Source organism: Plectropomus leopardus, chromosome 19 (assembly GCF_008729295.1).
Source record: "Plectropomus leopardus isolate mb chromosome 19, YSFRI_Pleo_2.0, whole genome shotgun sequence".
NCBI classification, from domain to species: domain Eukaryota; kingdom Metazoa; phylum Chordata; class Actinopteri; order Perciformes; family Serranidae; genus Plectropomus; species Plectropomus leopardus.
Window position 1 is genome coordinate 7,386,894 of NC_056481.1, and position 15,698 is coordinate 7,402,591.

Genomic DNA, 15,698 nt, shown 5'->3' on the forward strand with positions numbered 1-15,698 from the left:
ATCCACCCCATGAGTCAAACTCCTTAAACTGCTGCTGAGGAAAACAACAACTCATGAAGCACTCCACCTGTGAGGTGTTACAGACCTGCAAAACGTCCAAATTTACACACAACACACACAAGACAACAAAAAGGGAACCCTACCACCACCAAACTTACATTGCAAAATCCAAATTTCATGATGCCCTCTTCTTCCTGTACCAATGCTGCATTCCATTTTCCTCGGGAGTCAGTGATGGGAATCACATCTGAGTAGACCACATTTCAGCAGTTGCAAAACCAAGACATACCAGTTCTAGCCAGGCGAGCCATAATTAGAAACACCAGTCCATAACAACACACTACGCTATATTTCAAACATACAAACACTGAGGAGCAGCTATCTTAGATTTTGAGGTTGGGGTTAATAAGGTTCTTCCAATTTTCGATTCAGAAACCAACTTTATCGGTTATTCCAGTTGAATCTACAACCCAGAACTCGGAAATTACAACTTTCATGCTCAGAGGAATGCACCACAAGAATGGCTTGACAGTATCCTCCTCTTTGTTTAAAGAGGTCAAAACTCCAGGAACATTTGTCAAAAGGACAATTTCACAGTGAGACCAATGTGTTTCGGGTTGCGGGACAGATGTACAGTGCAACACAGATGGCAACCAGGACTTAGGGGGACCTTGAATAGAGGTTGTTTTTATCAGCCAATAAAAAAGGAGAATCTGACCAACATTCAGTAGTTGTGTAGTTGACAGTTTCCCATACCCTAAAGGGTTCAATACCAAGCCCTACCTGTGTCTGCATGTCTGTGTCTATGTGTGCATATCTGTACAGAAGTATGTTTGTGTTGCTGTGTGTACCCCTCTGAGTGATTGGACTGGCGCCTGCAGGGTACTGTGTTGCGGACACATGTGCCGGTGCCCGGGTCCACGTTTTCCACCATGACAAAGGGATGTTCCTCCAGCGTGGCCACAGTGAGGTGACGGTCATCGGACACCTGCTCCAAGAAGCTGCCGTACCGAGGCCAAACTGGGTAGCGAACTTGAAGGATCCCTCGAGCGTATGTACCCACCTGGAGAAGGAAGAGGAGGGACAAAAATCATCGTTAGCATGCACGAGTTTGAATCTCAGATTTGACGTTCTCTGCATATCAACGTCTTTGCTCTTCACCTGTCTTGTCTTTCCCTACTTCACAGGATGATTTTTTTTTTTTATTTTAAAAAGGGAAATTTGCATGTGCTGACCTGGAGGAGGAGGATTAAAAGATGAAAGCAAAGTTCATTAATGTACGAACGAGGAGACTTAAAAGTGTTTGAGTAAGACATTTGGGGAAAAAAAGAGCCAGAATATAAAACAAAGAGCAAACCAACTGAATCACATTAATAATACACCCCAGCATGTGTTGCCTTCAATCTGTATTCATTTTCCTGACTGATTATTCAATTATTAATTTTCCTTTTTCAAATGAATAAACAAATTGAAATGTCACTGTTCATAAATGGGAACTGTTTAAGTGATCAGTGCTACACATACAGTCTGTGTCTAGTCGTATTAAGGGTGTTTTGGTGAGGACGGAGAGGGCGAGGGGGAAAACAGTCATTTATTCCTGCCTGCAAATGCTGTAAAGCTCGATTTTTAAATTGACTTGAGAGACACTATTGCATTTATCATTGATATGATTAATTAAATTTATCATGATATCAATACCCATCAACCATTAACGCTATGATGTAATAGTCTAGCATCTAGCATTAGTGAAGTCCATGCACCCTTAAAATCAGTATATCAGCGACAAATGATACTAAACACCACAGGCCTACATTTTGATGATGTGCTATGCTGATATCAAGCAGTGACTTGCAACTTCAAGCTACTGGTTCTTGGAGCCTTACAACATGTTTACCAGTGGCTAAACAAACTGTCATGGTTTGGATAATCATTTTTGCTAAACAAGAGACAGCCACATCACCATCGCCAAACCCACCACACTCCATTTAGATGTATTGCATGTATAGCACAACATATGTTCACATCTATTTGGGTAACTTAAAGGTTTATTTAAGCCAAACCAGAACTGATGATGGTTGGTACAGCAGAAAGATGAATAAAGATTGTTTCTGTTGAATTAAGTGCTTTTTACGGTGATAAATTCACTGTCTATTCAAATGGACTCTGGTGGTTTTTACTGTAGCAATTTTGGGGGCTCTTCCCAGCTAAACTTACTCTTTGACAAAAGGACAAACTGATCTAATCCCTGTGAATTCTGTGAGACCTTGCAATTTCTGCCCAATTGCTGCAACTTCACAAGATTCTTATTCTGGGGGAAACACTGAAGCCTAATAATAATGAACTCTGAATCTATCACAACTTTTTTTTTGTAATTTTCACTTGCCCCTGCAATTTCATATCAAGTAAACGCCCATAAACATTGGAACAACCATCGCATTTTTTTTCTTTTTATAAAAGCTGCTGTGAAATATGGCATTTCAGGGCACAATTATCCCAAAACCACTGGACAAAAACACTCTATCTCTGTAGGGATCCTTTCAATAATGATGTCATACATTTATAATAGCAATCTGGGTGTTTACATTGGAACTGGCCCACTCTGCTTAATACTGGACCACTTTCAAATAATGTTAGTCGCTTAAACACAAAAACATGGTAGCATAGGCTCCAGGTTGACAAAAAAAATCCTTAGTTCTGGATTTTTAGGTTTATCTGATGTGCAGAAAGCAACACAGCAACTGTTCAGCGTGGTTGCAAAGAGTTTTCCTCCTTGGCGTCAAGGATGCAATGCTTTGTGGGCGTTCCCATGAAGACTGACTGTATCTAGTTATTATCTGTGTCTTCGTGTTTAAAATATTTGCTTTCTTAGAACTTTAGTAATGAGATAAAAAAAAGTATTTTGTGCGAATAAAGCTTGTTGAATTGACTGGAACTGACAGACAGATATGCTGACGGATGAAGCGATACTGTAGGGAGGTAACAGTTGAAAAAAAAAAACAGCTTGAGTTTTTCAGTGTCAGAAAGAGCCACTTTGGAGCAGAATTGCTGTATAATATCACATCACACAATGAATAATCCCATCGATGTCGGCACTAAACTCAGCGAAACCCTCTCTGTGAGTGCCAAGACTGTTTGTCATATCAACCCAACCTAATGAGCCATACTGAGCTCAGCCAGCACTGACTCACTGCATGTGAAACTCGCTCCCTCACAGCTTTAATGAGACCTGTTTTTCATACCAGCTCTTGATTTGTTCTTCGGCTCGCTCATACTAGCGCTCTCCCTTCGTCATACATGGCCGATTTACAAATCCGCATGAAGGTACAGTGTGATGTGCGAGGCGACGATTCATTTCTCTGAACCATCTGTGAATGACAGAGTCGCAGAGATGCCAGTTGTGACAATCAATCATTTCAATCTGTCTTTTATGGGATGTCTCATCCACTCATGGGGCATCCTAGGAAGAAAATCTTTCATTCTTACACTGTTGGGAAGCAGTCAAAACTGTTATTGATTACTGAACACTGGGTTAAAACACAGTTTGAAAATCTTGGAATTTTCAGCACTTCATGTAAAATATCAAATTAAATCCATTATTAAACACATATTTTTAAAACTTCTTCCCAGCGCAGCCAATTCAAAAAAATGAAGTGCTCCACCTGAAAGTACACAGCTGTTGCTCTTTTGATGGACGCCACGCAAATGTAATAAAACATTTATAGACCTATACGCCTGATTTACTCAAATTCATCTTTTCTAAATAAATGTTTTTCATCACTTCTAACAGATGCTGTGATTATGTACTCTTCTCATCAGACCTCTGCGGCTTATCCAGAATGAACCACCACTCTTCTCTGTCCACTACACTGACTCCCTGTTGCTGCTCACATCCTGTTCAAACTGTGGTGCTGGCCAACAGGGCAGTGAAGTGAACCATTATTCAGAGGACCCTGTGGTCTCTCATCTCGGTCACGGCTCTTCTCAGTGGTGGAATGAGCTCCCCACTGAAGTCAAGACAGCAGAGTCACTGCCCCATCTCCCTCCGCAGGCTTAAAACCCACCTTCTCAGACATCTCAACAACCTTTGCAAAACAAAGACCCATCTCTAAAGCACTTGAAAGCAACTGAACATGTGTTTAGTTATTTCTTTAAAAGGAATCCACCCCAGAATTTGTTGTTAATTAGTTACTTCTTAACTGCTTTCAAAGCACAAACTGCAAGCCACTTTGGAGGAAAGCACCTGCCAGATAAATGTAATGTAAAATGTTATGTCTCCACATGTTCAAACTTTTCATGCCTAAATACATTCAGCAAGTAAATGGTAAATGGACTGTACTTGTACAGCACTTTTCTAGTCTTATTGACCACTCAAAGCGCTTTCACATTACATCGTCACATTAACCCATTCACACACACATTCACCCACTGGCGGCCAAGGCTACCGTACAAGGTGCCACCTGCTACTCATTAATCATTCACATGACCTCAAACGCCAATGACGCGGTATCGGGAGCAGTTTGGGGTTCAGTATCTTGCTAAGGATACTTCGTCATGTTGCCCCTAAGTACGTAGGTGTAGTACAAGTAGGGACGGGGTTTGCCTTGCTCCAAGCCGATCCAACTGGAGTGGAGCGCCCGGTCAGCTATTTCTCCCGAAAGTTCAATAAACACCAGCTTTGGTACTCCACTATCAAAAAAGAGACTATCACGCTGTTGTGGTCTCTCCAAAACTTCGAAACGTACATCGGGTCCAGCAGCCAACCACTTGTTGTTCACACTGACCATATCCTGTTGGCGTTCCTGACGCGTATGTACGACCACAACCAACGGCTCATTCTTTGAGCCTTGTTAGTGCAGGAATACAACCTTGTGATCACGCACAAAAAGAGCACAGATAAGGTTGTTGCTGACGCTCTTTCTGGGATGTAGGAAGAGTAGTTTCTGTGTATGAAACCCAGATCTGGAGCAATCGATTCATGATTTCTAGCAAATTTGCTTTGTGAGAAGATTTCCTAAAAAGACCAGCAGGCAACTGCAACTTATCCTCAATTCAACCGCAAGACCAAAATCAAAACACCGCCCACAACATCCCAGTTCTTTAATCTCTACACTGGGAACCATACTCTTCTCTTTTTTTTGTTTGCTCTTTTAAATTGTGTTGTTTTAACTTCTTTGTACAGCACCTTGAAAATAAAAATGCCTCATTGGCTCCTAAATACTTCACTATGATCACCAGCTAGACGCTAACTTTGTCTTTCTGCCATTTGGTGCTGGGCAGGAAGCCAACAGACACTTTGTTAGAGCTTGTTGATAACTGCATGTTTCAGCCTTTTAAAGCATCTTTTTTCTCTGTGTTGACTCTACAGGTAGAGGAGTAGAAGTGAGAACAGGAGAAGGAGAAAAGAGAGGAGGAGCCCAGCAAAGAAAAAATGGTCCAAAATGCCCAAAACGTCACTCAGCTGCACCCTTCAAACATGATAATGAATAACATGATGTTAAACTGTCAGGATGTCACAATGAAGGCCTTGAAAAGAGCAAGTACACCACAACCTGCCGTCATTATGGATGAGCTACATGACGCGAAGAGGAGGGAAGAACAAGAAGTGAGAGATCAGAATGTAATGAGGACGCAGTGAAGAGGACTCAGACTTTAGACACGCAGGATGTCTCGTAGTGCTGAACACACCTGAACATGACGACATGAGGGAGGGATAAAGTGCCGGCTGCTGAAGTGCGACTTAAAGATCTACACATACACATATACAAGCCAAGACCCCAGTTCAGCACAATTACATGTCTACGTTCATACACACACACATACATACACACCAGCCAGGAGGTGACATTGATAAAGTAGGTTGGTCTTTTCCAGGCCAGAAATAAATGAGTTCAACTGTAGCTGTGAGATTACGTTTCGGGGCTCTCTGTTTAGTCGCACTTTTTCAATACACCCTCGGGCTTTGAAAAGACTGTGTGTGTGTGTGTGTGTGCGTGTGTGTAAAGGGAGTGAAAATACTCAAGAAAATTGCAAGGCACGGTGACGATGAAACCGGAGTTAAATGAAGGTAATAGCTTCAGCAGGAAACATAGACACATATTATTGATCTAAAAACACGCCTTGTACCCTCAAATGTCTCTACTGGTTATGTTCAACGGATTATTTTGTGATCAGTTGTTTAGGAATAGATTTTTCTCCACATTCCCTCAACCAGCCTTTTATTTTCTGCTTTAAAAAAAATGCATCTTGACGTCTCCGATGCAACAGGCGTAAACTTGTTGCATCCAGCCGGAATATAAATGCAGGTCAGAGGGTTTTCAAGCTGTAGGACGCAGAGGGAGAGACGTGAGGCAAAGGTGCATGCTGGTGTTCTAAAAACAACAGGAAGATATTGTTTTTGTAGTCGGCCCCGCTGATTTGGCTCATTTTCCAACACGGTCAGCACAGTTGGAGCTGCAGACGTGGATGTGACACGCAGCTTGCAGAGGCAATTAAGAAACATAAAGACCCTTAGTGTTCAACAGCTGTAATTTGCATAAGAAATCTGCTTTTCTGCATCATAACTAGCCAAATTTGAACGCACAGATGTGATGCACATATTCTCAGATTCAGTGTGACTTAAATTTTAAGATTTTCATTATCTCGAGTCCATAAGAGATCATAGAAAAATAGATGCTTATCAGAACTGTGGGACTTGTCTGAGAAGAACCAAAGTAATCCAGTGACAGCTGTTTGTACAACTAGGGCAATATTGTAAACAGGAACTGCTAATAGCTAATTTGGCACATAATTAAAGGAGTACTTCACCCCACAAATTTGTGTATCAGTTTCTCACCCTGTGTTTTTCTTAGTTTTTGATAATTTTCTGATTATCCTCCCTCCCTTTTAAAATTCATCTTCAGGTAATTTTCTTGTCACTTTTTACTTGTTTCTCACTAATGACATTCACAGTTCTTGTTAAGTTAGTTAACTGTCTTTTTCCCCATGTTTTTGTGAGAAATCAAACAAATCTACTCAGGTTTCAAATACTTATATATAAATATAAATACCTATGAAAGGCGCCTCAATGTAGCACAAGAAAATTTATGTCGATATAGGTTTCAAAGGGTTAAGTTGCCCATCAAAAACATCTTTCTGTTTGGAAAGTACTTAGTATGCTACTGGATAAATGAGACTTGTATTATCCTGGGAGTTTGTAAATGGATGTTTTGATACACTTTTACTGTTGTTATACATATTATACACATTTACTTGAGTTCATCAAGATTTCTCACCATTTTTGGATTTTTCGTTCACTGAGGAGGCATTCGATTCAGTAATTGATATACAAATGGTCATTTGGGGGCGAAGTATTCCTTTAATGGTGTCAATTTGCCATATGTAAACAAAACCTAACCCTAAAAACCCTGAACCCTAAAAATAAAACTTTCAGTATCTCCTCACAAATGTCACTGTCAGCCTCAATAATCTGTGGGTCCATAGTGTGTTTGAGCCCTCTGTGTCTGCAGTAAATGAGCATCTAACAAAACAAACATCTAACTGTCCCTGTGCCGTCAGTACCAGCACGTTTTGTGATGGTGCCCAGTACCTTGTCCCAGAGTCTCTCCCGGTCCAGAGCGATGATGACCATTGATGGGTTGGAAAGGAAGCCTTGGCTGTTAAATGACAGATCTCTCCTCTCCCATGTCACATTCAGCATGTGCCTGCAACCCACAGAAAGTCGTACAAAGTATGAAGCGTGCAATCAAGGACTTGATTCTAAACTTAAACATTTGCATATTCATTTACAGATAAACACACACAATGATAACCTCCTACTTCAACCTAAAGCTCCCCTGGAGGGCTTAATCTAACGTGGGAGACAGGAAGGAGCTCATTAGGGGATGTGAGAGGCAGCTGATTGGCGGAGGGCAGAGTGTTCCAACAGAGTGACTGCGCTGTCTGTTGAGGTATACATCTTTGACAGACTCAGCCTGTGAATAATGAATCCAGGTCACTTTGCATTTCAGAACATGTAAAAAAAGAGGCGTAACATACTTTCACTTCATGTCGTGCAGCCGAGGCTGAGATCTTCTATCCATGCATCACTAACATTTGCCCTTTTTTCAAAATTCATCTAAATTTACTGACAAAAGAGTGACTCACCTGAACAGAGTGTTGTTGTCCGAGTGTTTAGCCAGTTTGGTGCAGTCGCCGTGTCCCTCAGGAATAAAACCAAACCGCTTCTTGAAGCTCTCAGCCCCTTGAGCTACAATGGCAACACCCTCCCTCACCCTCTGCCGCAAGCTCTTCCTCCACTGGTCCGTGATCACGCCAATAACACCGACGGGGAAGCTGACAGGTGGAGGGCTGTCGGGGTTGCCCACGGCCTGACTGGGGAGGATCCAGATGTAGCCTGGACCCAGCAGACCCACCTCAGCTGCCTGACGGAACAAGTACTGCGCCTCCTCGTAGGAGCAATAAGCCAGCAGGACCCGGGAGTCCACCTGCAGATAGAAAATAAGTCTGTCAGAGGGAAAACAGCCTGAACATGCAGCACTGCTGGAGGTCATCAGGAGCCTGTAGCACCAGCTGTTCCTTCAAACTTCAGCCTCATTAGAAATAAAGTAGAGACTTTAAATTTACTAAGTTTGCAGATTGCAATTGATGCAAACTGCACAAAGTTCTTACATAGATATTAGTTGTAAATTTAAGTAGCAGGACAGGTTGCCAGATTATCACAGAGCTATTGAAATATAGCATTCATAACAATGTTTTCTAAATGTACAATGACCTGAATGTACAATTGTTTGTGTTTTCATTAGGTTAGAATAAGCCCCTCATGTCAACAGGTCCACTTCCACAAGAGCCCAGGACGGACAAACCAAACACTGAGTTAAGTGACAACCTCCAAGGTAAAACATGAAGTCATCACAAAAGTGCCAAAAACAGCAGTTCCTTTAATGGCAATTTGAGGCTGGCTCCATTGACCCCCGTGTTAAAATGCCCAACTTTACAGCACAAATAAACACGTTTACAGCCTGGTACAAAAAACGATTTTGGTCTCTATGGCTAACTTCAACATTCATGACCAATGAACACAGGAAGAATTTTTGTATAAATTACCAGTTTAAATGTTATTAATGCTGAAAGGGATGGTTTGGGATTTTTGAAGTGGGTCTGTATAAGATAATTATGTACAGTCAGTGTATGATATACAGTAGCTGGTGGTTTGCAGAAACAGACGGGGTGCACACTCCACAGGGGTTGATATCAAAACGTATTTTAGCTACTGTAAAACTGTACTGTAAATGTCTTTACCACGCCGTCACATGGCCTTTTTCTTTGACTCTAAATTTCTCCACTGCAGGTCAGCTGATTAGTGTTATCACAGTTAACTACAGCTGTAAATACCCTGTGCTCATCAAGCTAGCAACTTGGATAAAGATTATCTCCACTCCAGTCCAAACATGGTCACTTCTGGCTCTAAGATTGGAACAGTCAAAACACCAAACTCGAAAACTACAACATGGTGACTACATCTTTCATTTCATTACACATTTTCATATCTCATTATACCTGCTGCAGCATGCGTTTGCTCTTCACGTCATTGGCTCCAACAGACATTTCCAGAGAAAGGATATCCTGCAGATTCCACAAGAAATAGGAGGTATCTGTGTAGGACTGAACTATATCCACAAAGGTGTCGTAGCCCGGCAACAAGCTGGTGATCACCGCAAACTCGCCCCAATCGTATTCCTCCATGAGCTAAAACAGAGAAAGAAATAACAAAATGAAATAACAGTACCCAACATAATGAGGTTATAAAATGTGGAAATAAAGAATCAATGCAAAGGTAAAACTGTCTTTATTGTCTTGTCTTTATGTTAACCAACAGGCCATTAGGTAAGTTCAGCTTAGCATATAAAGACCAGAAAATGGAAGTTGTTTTTTTTCTGACGTCTTTTTTTTGTGTGTGTTGTTTTTTTTTAAAAAAAGGGTTAAAATATGTTAAATAGTGTCACTGATGGGCAGATTGTGTTATCTTTGGACAGAGCAAGGCTAACTAGTTACTTCTGTGTCCACTCTTTATGACAAAAGAGGCTAAACTAAGTGGCTGCTTTCTACAGCTTTATTCATCGCAAAGAGAGAATTTGGTAGCAGCCCGATAGCGTGATCTCTGTGTAATCTGGCCTTTAGTTGTGGAAATGTTCACACCACATATTGACGTACAGTAAAAGTTTTGGTGTCACAGACCAAACCGAGATTATCCCATTGACTCACAAAGCATCATTAGCGTTAAGCCCTCTGATCTCATGAGAATTTGTACAGTTTATAAATACAGATTTTACTGGTTTGTGGAAATCGGGCCAGAACTTCAGATCAAGGATTCCCCGCTGATTGTTGTCCCTACATGGTGTTAATCAGCCTGAGCAGTCCCAGTTGTCAGGATTGATCCAATAACCATTTGGAGTCACAACCTAGATTTTAATCCCAAAAATGCGGTTTGATTGTCACTTACTGTAAGTCTGAAATGTGTTACTGTACCTTGAACATGCAGACGATCTGCTGCTCCAGAGACGCTCCCATCTGCAAAAAGGACGACCCCTCAGCCTGTGAAAAAAACAGAGTCTCATTTATGGATTCAGGTGGGGAAAATCTGTCATGGGGTGAAATGATGCAACAACATCTTGGGAGCTAGTTTTGCTCAAAGACGCATCAGCAGGTTGGATGTTTGCTGTCAAAAGGGTTTGAAGCAGTTTCTTGACATCGATGTACAGTTTTTTCCTCTCACATTGCTGCCATCTTGCACATGTATTTCCTTCAAAAACATCTAATTTTATTTTAAGACTGTCACACATGCTCCTCTGAAAACGCATCATTAGCTCTGAATGGGTTTCGTGCATCAACATGTTGAATAAATCAGCAAATGAACATCGCCGTTAAACTTTCTGCCACAACGCGAGCCAACTTACAAAAGGTTTTTTAAATTAACTCCTCCTCTGCTCTTCATTTATGCATCACCTTTAACATGGTTAGTGCTGCAGAAGATTTAAATTCAAACTTACTACTGCTAGGACAATGTATTTAAATAATTTGTCCTCTTGTTCAAAAAAGCAGACTATCTCTTGTTAAGCAAAAAGAACATCACTGTTAAAAGCCACGACACAGTGGAACGGCTTCCCAAAACCAATTAATTTGATGGGAACTGACAAACGGGGGAAATAAGAAAGGACAAAATTTTATGTGAGCTATGCTTGGACAATGGCACTTCAATTGGCTTTATGAAATGTTATCCACAATGTCCTCAAAAGCATTAGTTGTGAGTTTATATAAAGTACAAAGCATTAAAAATTGAGAGCGATTGCTACAACATGCAGCTGTCAAACACACTTTGAACCCTAAAGTAATAAAGATGCAGATGCAGAGTGATGTGTCGTATTAGGAGCAGTTAACATGAATATTTACATTACAGTTTCCACCTCTGCCATTGCTCACATTCACATATAGTGCTTTGATTGTCCATATTTAGCCCCGATGTGATACAAGCGTCTCCAATCTGCAGAAATCAGTTCTGCTGCTCTCTTTCTGTCATGAAGGGGTGGTCCAGTGTTGGATGTGTCTGTGTCTGTTAGCATACATTTGCATACCTACTCGCTGTGTGTTGACAGATAAGATGGACGTTATTAGAGCCCGTTGAACCCGCGTCCTTCAAACAGCATTCAAATAAAGTAGGTTACAGGGATGAGAGGGGCTATTGGAGCGCGGAGAGACTGAATATAGACAAAAAGAGCTGAAATCTTCAACTGATAGAGATGATAAAGACCTTCTTTTTGAGTTAACTGTAAGATCTAACCTTAAAGGAATACCTCACCAACAAAATGATTATTTGTATATCATTTACTTATTACGTGCTGAATATATGATCTCAAACTAGGAGAATGACAAAATGTCCTTAATTACAATATGCATTTAAGATTTATGCACAAAGTGTCTTGTGTTTCTTCTTCTTGCTGTTGTTTTTGCTTTGTTTAGTATACTGATGCAACAGAGTGTGCTTTGTATGATGAGGTACATATCTACATGTTATAATAATAGCTATAAAAGTAGTTTGTTTGTATTAAAAAATACGTTAATTTTCTGAAGTGAATGCATCACGCTTTTGTACCACAGTCTCTGGCCTCAAAATGACCAAAACTGTGCCTTATAGGCAGATCCACAGATTCACCATATGTGCATATATATGCACATGCACAGAATACAAAAACCTGCATTTAGGTGTTAACTAACAATGAAAATAGACTCAGAATTTAACAGATTCAACTGAATCTGTCCTGCAGTCTTGATGCCCCGTCCTGCCTTTTTCATAGATGGGACTGCGTAATAACAGAGCACGGATGGAAGATCTGAGGGGCCATAAAGTGCTGCAGGGCATAAGTGGACCTGTGATGTAAGCAGGTGCAAGACGCTGGGCTTTAATACAAGTAGTAATATTCTGAATTTGATTCAATAACAGACTGGGAGCTGGTGCAAGAGGGCGAAGATCGGGGTAATATGGTGTCTTTTTTAACGTCTGTACAGCAGCATCCTACACTAAGTGGAGAGAGGAAGTTTGGGAAATGTTAAACTACAGCGACAGACATGCATGAAGATAGAGAAGTCATGCATGAGACAGCGAAGCAGGAGAGAGAGAGAAGATAGTGTTAAACTGTCAAGTGCCATTTGGGACCAGGTCTCAGATCTTCTCAGTCTGTTCTCGTCTCAGAGGTGACTAACTGTCATATCTCCTTCCTGTTGCTCTTCCCTCTCCCACAGCTCAGAGGCTCCGCAAAGCCCCAGAGAGCCGAGCAGCCTGAGGAATACCACAGGAGTATCACAACTAGACTCTCCTTCACTCAATTTTAACCAGTTTTATCTCCGTCTGAGCTTGTTTGAGTCTCACCTCTGGAGGCTCAAACTCCAATAGACCACTGACTGGGCTGCGTACCAGAATATCTTTAAAAATAGCAGCGCACAACCATGCCAGGCTGTCACTGCATAAATAAATACTGGCTCTGGATTGGCAGCCCCGGTTAGCTATAGTGTCCCACTTCATGCAGGGTTCAGACACATTTTTACCAAAAAATTTCCAAAACTTCATTACTATATAATAGCTTTTTAAAATATATATTATTTTAAAAGATAATTCAGAACAGGATGACAACTGAATATTCAAAAATAACTCAGTGACTGTTTGCTATTTATGGGGGGTGGGAGTGCAAAAGGTAAAGGAATGTCAATTTTTTCAGCACTTGGGAGGGAAAAGTTTTGCGATTTCTTTTGGGTGATTTTTTAAGAAAAACAATGACAATTTTTTTCTTTAAAAAATGTTGGCTTTTTCCCCTCTTTAAACATTTTTGGCGATTTTTAAAGAAAAAAAACACTGCGATTCTACTTAAAGAAAACATTTTGGTGTTTTTTTTTTTAAAATCAACAAAAATCACATCATTTATCACAGTCATAAACTGTAAAAACAATAATTATCATTTCTGACCAACAAATCATGTGTCATTATACAAGTTTGTGAAATAAAATTCCATGACTTTTCCAAAGGTCATATTTAGTTTTCCAAAACTCTTTCGGGCCTGGATTTAGCTATTTACAAATTGCATGACTTTTTCAGTTTATTCATGATCATACAGACCCTGTTCATGTGATATGACGAAGAAGTGTTGATCATTTTGGGAAGTGCAATTAAAATCCAATTGGTTTTGTCTGAGCTATTAAACAAGCAAATAATGTGGTAACCTCCCTGGGGCCGATAAGTGTTTGATCATCCAATTAGCAGCATCTTAAATTGTGAAAACTGAAACTCAAAAGTGATGACAGATACCCCAACCCCCCCTCACAGTCATCAAGAATTACAACAAAATTATCTTCTTTTTCCACATCTAACTCTCACGCTCACATGAGAAGACAGAGTTTGCCCCCCCCTCACCACTACCACCACCACACACACACTCTCGTCCTCCACTTCCCAGCCGTCTTGTTCTCACCACCTTGGCAGTGCGGCTGTCATACACAGACGTAATTAGCAGTCCTGTTGCAGGAGCGTATGGTAATGTGACAGGGAGATGGTGGACATGGTGGTTGCTCACAAACTCGTCTCCTCCCACGGGGAGAACTCTGTGCCGTACCTCCCCTCTCAGAGGAGAGACTGGTGCGGGTCAAATAGGAAGCAGGTCGCGCGCACACACACACATATAGACACACACGCACACACACACACACACACACACACACACACACACACACAGATGCTCATTCACATCATGTGGACTCAGATACATCTCCACATGTACAGTACATGTCATTCTACACTTCTTTTGTGTCATTTTACACTTCAGTCGGTGCAAGCTTTTATCTGTCGTTGTGGAAAGGAAATTGACTTAACCTGTTTCATTTTTACTGTTTTCTGCTGTTGCTAATTCTACTAAATCAGAAATATATTCTAGTAAATTTTGTACTGTTAACTCTGCAGCCCTGGATCTGACAACCATATGTTTTGCATGTTGGGGTTTTGCTTCCAAAGCTAGTACCAAGTAGAATATAAACAGGGTCCATACAGACATTACAAAATGAGATTCAAGTACATTTTCAAGCATTATTTTCATTTTGAAGGACTTCACTTGAAGCAACTCACTAATTTTCCAATCTAATTTTTTTGTTAAATATAGATAAAATTAAGGGTTACTTAACAAAATATTTCAGGCATAATTGTGAAAAATCCTCAACAAAACAGTCGAATCCAGAGAAAGTCTCGGTGAGAGTGTCAACGTAACCATAGAAGCTGTCTACCAATGGGCTGCGTTCAACCCCAAAATGTCTTTGACTCACTGTGATGTCTAACGTGAGACACTAGTAAAACAAAAGACAAAGGCATGCTCGTCTGCTGCACAGCTGTGTACACAGTTCTGGTCTACTGGCAATGGGAGTCTATAGCCTCCCAGTTTTTTTCGTGTTGAAAAAACAGCGCTAATTTTGGTGGAAAAGAGGTATTTAGAATGGCTCTTTCTAGAGCCAGTGTTTGGTTTGTCTGTTTTAGACTATGTAGAAAAAACATGGTGGACATATATGGTCCTATACATATGGTACATCAGTTTCTATTTGTAGTGCACACATTAAGTATTAACTGTACAGTCACAGATCTTTTTTTTTTTTTTTTTAAATGTCAGCTTACTAAACTATGCCGAATACCACACCATGCAGTTGACAAGTGCAGATGCTCCTCTGTTTGGTTGCAGTGCTTTGGGGTGACACAACTATATTGCTGGTATTTTTAAAGCAGATATTTCAGCGCCTTTGCACACAAAGCTAAAGTATCTCCATGGGTAGTGCAAAGAAGAATGATACTTTGGGGTTTTTTTTTTCATGTGTTACATGGCAACACTGTTTTTTTAAAGATGATTTTGCTGTATATAAAGTGAACATTTTGTGTCCTAAATATGTTGGCAGAAGTGCTAAACAGATTAATTTTCAACCGTGGAGGGAAACCTTCCCGCTGGATATATAATCAAACACTCCCACAAACAATTTACTTCTGTTTTGATACCCAACAGAATTAGTGGCTTGACTCAAAACTCTTATTGAAATTATTAGGCCAAGCTGTGAAGCTCGGAGGTGGCCCGACCATTAACGTGCTTTCATTCCCAGCGATAAAACCAGTTTCCAGTGGGGATACT

At 40.7% G+C, this 15,698-nt stretch overlaps 1 protein-coding gene across 1 annotated transcript in view; it reads right to left on the reverse strand.

The window, feature by feature from the left end:
• The window catches only part of LOC121958842 (glutamate receptor ionotropic, NMDA 2C-like), a 51,782-nt gene that overhangs the window by 26,329 nt on the left and 9,755 nt on the right, over nucleotides 1-15,698 (reverse strand). Inside the window, exons 3-7 of the mRNA XM_042507988.1 lie at nucleotides 10,525-10,590; nucleotides 9,556-9,744; nucleotides 8,143-8,483; nucleotides 7,586-7,700; nucleotides 852-1,063 (exon numbers count right to left, since the gene is read on the reverse strand). Of these exons, the coding sequence (XP_042363922.1) occupies nucleotides 852-1,063; nucleotides 7,586-7,700; nucleotides 8,143-8,483; nucleotides 9,556-9,744; nucleotides 10,525-10,590 (923 nt within the window). The remainder of the gene's footprint in view (nucleotides 1-851; nucleotides 1,064-7,585; nucleotides 7,701-8,142; nucleotides 8,484-9,555; nucleotides 9,745-10,524; nucleotides 10,591-15,698) is intronic.